General features: G+C 46.5%; 1 protein-coding gene across 7 annotated transcripts in view; it reads left to right on the top strand.

Moving 5' to 3' along the window:
- The window catches only part of LOC112225730 (SRC kinase signaling inhibitor 1-like), a 112,434-nt gene that overhangs the window by 35,686 nt on the left and 66,748 nt on the right, over window positions 1-10,000 (top strand). For 5 of the 7 annotated variants that reach the window (XM_042327423.1, XM_042327422.1, XM_042327421.1 and 2 more), the window contains exons 2-4: window positions 2,031-2,060; window positions 2,685-3,028; window positions 8,551-8,586. In XM_042327423.1, coding sequence (XP_042183357.1) covers window positions 2,031-2,060; window positions 2,685-3,028; window positions 8,551-8,586 — 410 coding nt within the window. Of the gene's footprint in view, window positions 1-2,030; window positions 2,061-2,684; window positions 3,029-3,711; window positions 4,109-8,550; window positions 8,587-10,000 lie in introns of those variants that run through there. The other 2 variants (XM_042327420.1, XM_042327424.1) reach the window with 2 other exon arrangements.

The raw sequence follows: 10,000 nt of genomic DNA, 5'->3' as shown, positions 1-10,000 counted from the left end.
GCCTGACTACTTTTCACAGTTTTTTTCTTCTTCTGTGCCTTTAGTTTAATCAATGTTTTTTTTCTTCCCTAACTGCTTTTGAATGATTTATTTTTGTACCTGCTTTGAATTGAATGATTCTAATTAGATCCTGCCAACTGTTGTATTTAAAAGTGTTTGGGTATCTGAACCTTCTGGGTAATGATGGATGTTGTATTATACCATCTATTAGCCTGCTGCTACTGGAATATAAACGTTAATATCAAACCATGAGGATTTATAACAACCTTTATAAATACATACACATACAGTAGAAGTCGGTAGTTTACATACACCTTAGCCAAATACATTTAAACTCAGTTTTTCACAATTCCTGACAATTAATGCTAGTAAAAATTCCGTCTTAGGTCAGTTAGGATCACCACTTTATTTTAAGAATGTGAAATGTCAGAGAATGTTTATTTCAGCTTTTATTTCTTTCATCACATTCCCAGTGGGTCAGAAGTTTACATACACTCAATTAGTATTTGGTAGCATTGCCTTTAAATTGTTTAACTTGGGTCAAATGTTTCAGGTAGCCTTCCACAAGCCTCCCACAATAAGTTGGGTGAATTATTGCTCATTCCTCCTGACGGAGCTGGTGTAACTGAGTCAGGTTTGTAGGCCTCCTTGCTCGCACATGCTTTTTCAGTTCTGCCCACACATTTTCTATGGGATTGAGGTCAGGGCTCTGTGGCGGCCACCCCAATACCTTGACCTTGTTGTCCTTAAGCCATTTTGCCACAACTTTGGAAGGATGCTTGGGGTCATTGTCCATTAGGAAGACCAATTTGCAACCAAGCTTAAACTTCCTGACTGATGTCTTGAGATGTTGCTTCAATATATCCACATCATTTTCCTACCTCATGATGCCATCTATATTGTGAAGTGCACCAATCCCTCCTGCAGCAAAACACCCCCACAACATGATGCTGCCACCCCCGTGCTTCACGGATGGGATGGTGTTCTTCGGCTTGCAAGCGTCCCCTTCCTCCAAACATAACGATGGTCATTATGGCCAAACAGTTTTATTTTTGTTTCATCAGACCAGAGGACATTTCTCCAAAAAGTACGATCTTTGTCCCCATTGCAAACGGTAGTCTGGCTTTTTTATGGTGGTTTTGGAGCAGTGGCTTCTTCCTTGCTGAGCAGCCTTTCAGCTTATGTCGATATAGGACTCGTTTTACTGTGGATATAGATACTTTTGTACCTGTTTCCTCCAGCATCTCCACAAGGTCCTTTGCTGTTGTTCTGGGATTGATTTGCACTTTTCACACCAAAGTACGTACATCGCTAGGAGACAGAACGTGTCTCCTTCCTGCATGGTCCCATGGTGTTTATACTTGCGTACTATTGTTTGTACAGATAAACGTGGTACCTTCAGGCATTTGGAAATTGCTACCAAGGATGAACCAGACTTGTGGAGGTCTACAATTTATTTTCTGAGGTCTTGGCTGATTTCTTTTGCTTTTCCCATGATGTCAAGCAGAGATACACTGAGTTTGAAGGTAGGCTTTGAAATACATCCACAGGTACACCTCCAATTGACTCAAATGATGTCAATTAGCCTATCAGAAGCTTCTAAAGCCATGACATCCTTTTCTGGAATTTTCCAAGCTGTTTAAAGGCACAGTCAACTTAGTGTATGTAAACTTCTGACCCACTGGAATTGTGATACAGTGAATTATAAGTGAAATAATCTGTCTGTAAACATTTGCTGGAAAAATTACTTGTGACATGCACAAAGTAGATGTCCTAACCGACTTGCCAAAACTATAGATTGTTAACAAGAAATTTGTAGAGTGGTTGAAAAACAAGCTTTAATGACTCCAACCTAAGTGTGTGTAAACTTCCGACTTCAACTGTACGTATTTCATTCATAATCCATTACACAGGTGGTACATGGAGAGTGGGACTGTGTCAAAGGTGTGTGTGTGTGTGTGTGTGTGTGTGTGTGTGTGTGTATGGTCTGTGCACACACAGATTAACCTTGGGCATGTTTCTTCTTTTAGCCAACGCTGGGGCCTGTTATCCAAAACAAGGTAACTGAGTGGGCGAATGGCAACCCCTGTTGTTCTCATGCTTTAAACTCATTGATCCCCATTGTCACCCATTTTGTGTGTCACCGACCCCCCCACCACAGGGAGTGGTGCAGCTGCCTCCCCAATTTTGTAGAGGTAATTTTTCTCTCTCTGTGTCTTCAGAAAGCAATGAAAGGCACTTCAGATGACAAATAGGAACAGAGAAATAGAATATCCTACAGAGAAAATTCTGCTCCATTCTTTTCTTTGATCTGTTGCAGGAGCATCCCCCCCTCTAAAGTTGAGATCAATAATCCTGCAGGGAGACGCTTTTCTCTCTTCCGTTCTGTTCTGTTCGGTTTTGTTCCGTCTTGGTGACAATGTGTCTAACATCCCATCCCACTCTTTCTCTCTCTCTCTCGTTCCTTCTCTCTGTCTCTCTGTCTCCTTTATCACTTTCCTCTCCTCTGTGTTCATCTCTCTGTGGACGTCTGTATGTCTGACTGCCTCTGTCTGTGTCTCTGGATGTTTGTGTGCATTCATCTCCACATCTGTCTCTGCCTGCCTGTCCTGTGTGTGGCGATCCACTTTCCACCTGACCTGCTACCCCCACCCTCCCTCTATCCCTCCTTCCGTCCATCTCAGATCCCTCAGAGCGTGGTGGCGGTCACATGATCTCGACGGATGACCTGGAGTACCCGCGGGAGTACCGGACGCTGGGGAACGGGACGCGGCGTTTCTCCAACGTGGGTCTGGTGCACACCTCGGAGCACCGCCACACAGTCATCGCAGCCCAGAGCCTGGAGGCCCTTACCAACCTGCACAAGGTGGACATGGAGCGCAAGAGGGATGCCTTCATGGACCACCTGAAGAACAAGTACCCGCCCCAGCTGCAGCACCCCGGGCATCAGCACCACAACCCCCCCTCGCCCTCACCCTCCCATGGCAGCATGAGGCAGCCTGACAGAGAGCGAGCCGCGCGCGAACAGGTAAACACTACCTAAGGGTACTTACATGAATATAGTGTATTGGCACACACACACACACACACACACACACACACACACACACACACACACACACAGAGAGAGAGAGAGAGAGATTTGTCTGATGGCCCAGCATCACCTTGTTAGCAGTGTTTATCAGGCTGTCACAGCCCAGTGTGTATGTTTGTCTGGACTGACAAAGTTTAGTCACCCAGCCTGTAGACCCCCTCATAGAGGGGCAGGGCGGCTCCACTGGAGCATGAAGCTGACACACAATACACTCTCACCTACGTAGCAACATGGAAATGCTCTCTCTCTCTCTCTCTCTCTCTCTCTCTCTCTCTCTCTCTCTCTCTCTCTCTCTCTCTCTCTCTCTCTCTCTCTCTCTCTCTCTCTCTCTCTCTCTCTCTCTCTCTCTCTCTCTGTGTGCATAAAGAGGCAAAGCCAAAGTAATCATAAGAGCATTGGGAGAATGGGAGGGAGAGAGAAAAGGGGAGGGTGGGTGAGAGAAAGGTGGAGTCCATGGTTGCCACAGCAACCTCTCCCTAATATGGAAAGAGATGATATCACATTGCAAAGGTCAGGCTGGAGAGAGGGAGGGATAGAACAAGAGAGAGAGAGAGTGAGAGAGAGAGTGAGAGAGTGAGAGACACAGTTACAAATCCTAGGTCGCCAGGATATCGTCATCAGGGCACAGGGGAGAGAGCAGCAAAGTCTGGAATTCCTTGTCATCTACTGGTTGTGCATGCGATCGTCTGGGTGAAACATGGACAGGGGGGAGGAGGGGGACAGACAGAGAGAGAAAGAGGGGAGCAGCAGAGGAACCAGTCAACCAGCCTGCTAGTCAATTAGCCAGCGCCAGCGGGAGGGAGACAGCCACCCATCTGCGAAGGAGTTAATCGCCTGGTGTTGTAATGAATTAAATAAAAGAGTTTCCGCCGCATGTGCCGGAGAGAGAGAGGGAGGGGAGGGGAGAAAGAGAGAGCCAGAGGGAGGGAGAGTGACAAAGCGGTATGAGGATCCTCTGCACCTGACGGAGGGAAGGGACAGCCTGGTGTGACTGGAGAGGAGAGAGGACAGGAGGTGAGAGCAGGGGGAGGACGTGGGGTGTTTAGTGAGGGAAGAGTGTGTTTAGGTCTGGGGCAGGGCTGGTCTATGTTTGTTGTGGTTGTTGTGGGGACAGGCTCCATATGTTTGGCTGGTGTAAGGCAGGCATTCTGGTAGAGTGTATGTATGTGTATGTGTACAGGTGTGTGGGTACATGTGAATAATAGTGAGAGATTGAGGAATAGAGCGAGAGAGACTGACTGAGTGATAGAATGACGGAATGAGAGGGGGGGGGGTGGAGGAGGGGTGTAGGAAGGAGAGGAAAGGAGAGAGCGCAGCCTGCTTTGCATGCAGGTCAGGCAGTGCGGCGTTCCAGTCTGTGAGTGTGAGTGTGTGTGCGTGTGTGTGTGTTTACGCTGGACAGTGAGGCAGGGATGCTGTTGGGGTTGTGGTGTATGTGTGTGTGTGTGTTTCTTTTTGAGTTGGTGTGTGTATGCTGTGGCAGGGGAGAGGGAGGGGAGAGGGAGGATGGAGGGTTAACAGCATACATTTAACCCCAGGTTTCTCACCTCTAATTCTGCATGGAGGTGCAGGCAGATCTGTGACCTGAAACACATTGGGTAGTAAATATGTAACGCAGCAGGAGTATGTATTACATGGGGGGATAAAGATGTTTCAGCTTAGTACTAGGGATGCTGGTGGAGTCATACTGTATGTATTAGCTAGTATGGTAGACTGGTGTGTGGTGACTACGATAAATCTGGAGCTGAGGAGGTGGATGCAGAGTGTTGACTCGCCTGGATATGCTGAGAGGGGTTTGGCACAGAGTAGGATTTTTTGGGGGGCTCATTTATTTTCAATTAGTATACTGTATATAAAGGTTATGATTGGTCAGAAACTATACTTCTAGGTAAACAAAACGGCTTTGTATTACTGAACGCGTAGTGTTGTCGCTACCTTAGAATCCACTGACCTGTGCTATCTATCACACGGTAGCAGTATTCACGACTCAAAGGCCAATCTGTAGGATGGCCAATCACGGTGCAGTTCAAGCATTTAACTTTGAAAAACGATTTTCATAGTTAAATGAATGTCGCTCATCTATTATAAATTGCTACACTGGGTGAGAGACAGATGGGGAGAGGATAAAGTAACAATCAGTTGCAAATGATCTCTTACTGATGTCCATAATAAAAATATGATGAGGCGATATCGAAAGGAAACACTGAGAAAGAAAAACTAGCCGACGATGATAAATCAAATGAAGAAAACCTAGGCTACCTGTCATTTTGTCTTACCCTCACGCCGGTGGATATATGGCAGCAGGGAAAGCGGTCACTCCGGTAAATTAACTGGAAATTGCCTGCAGATAAGAACAAGGCACTAGAACAAGAGTTTAGATTTGGGATCAAAATTCATGAATTGCCGCCATCTTTTAATTTACATATGATCGTGAGGTGTTTCCAGGCCGTTGGAAGCCTGGCCTGGTTTATAACACGCCATGGTTATTATGTTTTAATGGAACTTCCCCTGGTCTAGACTAGCATGTGTCACAGTAGAGAGGGGCAAAAGGAGGGAGGGTTCATTTTCAATTAGTATACAGTATATAAAGGATATGATTGGTCAGAAACTATACTTCTAGGTAAACAAAACGGCTTTGTATTACTGAACGCGTAGTGTTGTCGCTACCTTAGAATCCACTGACCTGTGCTATCTATCACACGGTAGCAGTATTCACGACTCAAAGGCCAATCTGTAGGATGGCCAATCAAGGTGCAGTTCAAGCAACAACAGGGGCTGAAGTGGTGGAGAAAGAGAGGCTGTTTACTCTGACCATAGATCTGTAAACAAGACTCATTACACCACAGTCCACAGAACAGGCACATGCCCAATAAACATTCACACATTACTAGTCTGTGAGGGGGAAAAATCATTCGAGAGTTATTCACTTGTAGAAATGCTCCCGCTGAGCCTCTGTCTGTCTGTCAGTTCCAGGGTTGTCAGGGGCAACCCTATAGAGCCCAGGCAGGCTAGACTGAATGACTGACTGACACATGAGCAGGTAGAATCTAACCCAGCCCATCCTCAGTGAATAGAGCCTACCTCCTATTCCAGTCATGACCTACTTTCCACATGGACACACACACATTTCCATCCTGCCGACACACACAAAGGCACAAAGCTTTGGTTCACCTGACCTCCAACACAAAACCAGTAGAATAGACTAGAAGTCACTTACAGAACAGAGAGAAATGAGAGAGGCCAAGAGAGAGGAGTTGAACTCAATGTGTTCTCTAGTAGACTTTAGTGACATCCCAACATTCTCTTATAGAGATGTGTTTTCACGTTAGTAACATTCAGCACCCCAGTAAAGGAAGCAGAGGGTTTGGGCCGATTCCCATTTATTTTGCGTCAGTGTAAGCAACACTGTCTTCCTGAATCTGATCGTTCTAGCCAGTTCTGACACTGCTAGACATTACAATGAACTCAATCCCAACATTTAATTTCAGCTCATGCCCCATCCATCCTGCAATGTAGAGAAAAGGTGAACTGATCAGGGAGGCTCATCTGTATATATAATCAGCAGCCACCTATGTGGTTCAGAGAACCAGAGAAAGTTCCAGACTGTTGCTGTAGTTGTTTAGCCTGGTTTCAAGCATGTGTGCGCTGTATAGCTGATTCCTGTCACAAACAGGTCTGGTAACAGGCTAGTTGCTGTTGCCATGGCAAGGCATTTTGCCCCTGTCCTGTGGGCGTACATTGTCCCTCTCTCCGGGTTCTACAGGGAAAACAGAGAACGGTATACAGTGGACAGAACACGGTGATACAGGGTCAGTCTGAAGCTGTGGGTATAGGTGTTGCCATGGCAGGGAGTCATGACGGTGCCACCCGGTGCCCTGTGGTGGTATATTGCCACTCTCTCCAGGTCATCACGTTAGTCTGGACCGGATCATTAAACATTCAGCTCCATTGATCAGCATGGGGTGTAGAGGTAGCTACTATTGTATCAGTGTGCCTGCCTGCCCTGTACACCAGGCTGCCTCCTTAATCTATAGCTTGGCCCTGCAGGACTGGTTAACACGGTGTCAATGAGAGAGATAGAGGGAGGAACACCTTAGGCTTAGAGAGACTGGCATCGTGTAGGTCAGGCAGGATTCCCACCAGCCATAACCAGCTCTCCAGCTAGCTAGCTGCCTCGGTTTTCATAGTTAAATGAATGTCGCTCATCTATTATAAATTGCTATGCTGGGTGAGAGACAGATGGGGAGAGGATAAAGTAACACATCAGTTGCAAATTAACTCTTACTGATGTCCATAATAAAAATATGATGAGGCGATATCGAAAGGAAACACTGAGAAAGAAAAACTAGCCGACGATGATAAATCAAATGAAGAAAACCTAGGCTACCTGTCATTTTGTCTTACCCTCACGCCGGTGGATATATGGCAGCAGGGAAAGCGGTCACTCCGGTAAATTAACTGGAAATTGCCTGCAGATAAGAATAAGGAACTAGAATAAGAGTTTAGATTTGGGATCAAAATTCATGAATTGTCGCCATCTTTTTAATTTACATATGATTGTGAGGTGTTTCCAGGCCGTTGGAAGCCTGGCCTGGTTTATAACACACCATGGTTATTATGTTTTAATGGAACTTCCCCTGTCACAGTAGAGAGGGGCAAAGGGAGGGAGAGGAGGACAAAAAGAGAGGAGGGAGAGGCAATGAGGTAGTGGGTTAGGTAGAGAATATCAGATGGATAGAGAGAGAGGCAGGTGGAGTGAGGGAGCAAAAAGGAAGAGAAAAGGAGGAAGAGATGGGGCCTGTCTGCAGATGGATGATGGAGAAGTCTGGGAGACAGGCCAACATCTGAACGACTGACAGAGTGGCCTGTTTAATTCAATTTGACTTCTTTCATTTAACCCTGTCAAAAGGCACAGCCTGTAACTAGTTCCTACTTGGTTTGAGTTGCGACACAAACAGATCCCTCCCTCACCCTCTCCTGCCCACATCCACATGCTAATCAATTGCTAAGAACATTGTAACCTTCTTGCTGTATTAACGATTCCCTTAATGGTCTGTCAATATTCCCTGTGTTGGCTCTGACGGAGGATAATGACAGGATGCTTGGGATAGTGCGTGTTTGTGTGTGTTTGTGTCTGTATGTCTGTGCTCGATATGTGTGTGTGTGGGGAGTGGGCTAGGTAGTGTGTGTCTAGCATGTTTTGGGCTGGGAATGGTGCCACTTCTAAGAGCATTTGATGCTGGTGTGTCACTGTCAAGGGCCTTTGGGTTACCTATTTCAGCCTCTCTCTACCTCTCCTCTTCTGTCCATCTCTTTCAACATCGCTCCCTCTGTCTCTTTTTCTCTCTCTCCCTCACCCAGCATGAAATTTCTCAGAGAGCTGCTTTTATTGTTAGCTGTCAGATACTTGAGAGTAAATGTCTAACACTTCTCTCTTTCCTTTTCTCTCTCCCCAGCAACAACCCAACTACTGGAGCTTTAAGGTCAGTGCTGTAAGTGACAGTGTCGCTGTGTCAGTTTGGTTTCTCCATCCAATGTGGTGTGTTCTTGTTGTGTGTATTTTTGTCTTTGTGTGTGTGTGTGTGTGTGTGTGTGCGCGCGTGCGTACGTGTGTGTGTGTGTGTGTGTACCACCCCAGGCTACTATGACACGGTGGCACATCGCTCTCTCTGCCTGGTTTCCGTGCCCGTCGCACCGCTGGCACGCAGACTCTCAGTTGGCATCTCTCTAGTCTCAGGCGGCAGCAGCAGCTTAAAGGCTTCAAGCTCCGTTTAATCTGCAGGAAACGATTCTCCCAGGATTAATGCCACCTCAGTCAGTCAGCTAGCGCCTAGCGCTAATGGCTAACATCCATGTGACCTTGCTAGAGTATTACTCAGGCTAACTGAGACGTTAAGAAGAAATTACAGTGCCTTGTTGCATTGTGGAAATGTTACTTTGACATTTCTCAGACGTCCTTCGATATTACTGACAGGCTTTGAGGTTAGATATTCTGTAATTAGGAGAAATGTACAGTAATATGGCATGTATTATTTCTGCTCTGTCTTGCCTGCGGATACATCTGTGAGGGTATATCTGTCTTGCCTGCAGATACATCCGTGAGGGTATAACTGTCTTGCCTGCGGATACATCCGTGAGGGTATATCTGTCTTGCCTGCGGATACATCTGTGAGGGTATATCTGTCTTGCCTGCGGATACATCCGTGAGGGTATATCTGTCTTGCCTGCAGATACATCCGTGAGGGTATATCTGTCTTGCCTGCAGATACATCCGTGAGGGTATATCTGTCTTGCCTGCAGATACATCCGTGAGGGTATATCTGTCTTGCCTGCAGATACATCCGTGAGGGTATATCTGTCTTGCCTGCAGATACATCCGTGAGGGTATATCTGTCTTGCCTGCAGATACATCCGTGAGGGTATATCTGTCTTGCCTGCAGATACATCCGTGAGGGTATAACTGTCTTGCCTGCGGATACATCCGTGAGGGTATATCTGTCTTGCCTGCAGATACATCCGTAAGGGTATATCTGTCTTGCCTGCGGATACATCCGTGAGGGTATATCTGTCTTGCCTGCGGATACATCCGTGAGGGTATATCTGTCTTGCCTGTGGATACATCTGTGTGGGTATATCTGTCTTGCCTGCGGATACATCCGTGAGGGTATATCTGTCTTGCCTGAGGATACATCCGTGAGGGTATATCTGTCTTGCCTGCGGATACATCCGTGAGGGTATATCTATCTTGCCTGCGGATACATCCGTGAGGGTATATCTGTCTTGCCTGCGGATACATCCGTGAGGGTATATCTGTCTTGCCTGCGGATACATCCGTGAGGGTATATCTGTCTTGCCTGCGGATACATCCGTGAGGGTATATCTGTCTTGCCTGCGGATACATCCGTG

This window comes from Oncorhynchus tshawytscha, linkage group LG09, assembly GCF_018296145.1.
Source record: "Oncorhynchus tshawytscha isolate Ot180627B linkage group LG09, Otsh_v2.0, whole genome shotgun sequence".
Lineage (NCBI taxonomy): Eukaryota > Metazoa > Chordata > Actinopteri > Salmoniformes > Salmonidae > Oncorhynchus > Oncorhynchus tshawytscha.
Note: the sequence above shows the minus strand (reverse complement) of the source record. Positions and strands in the feature narration are given on the sequence as shown.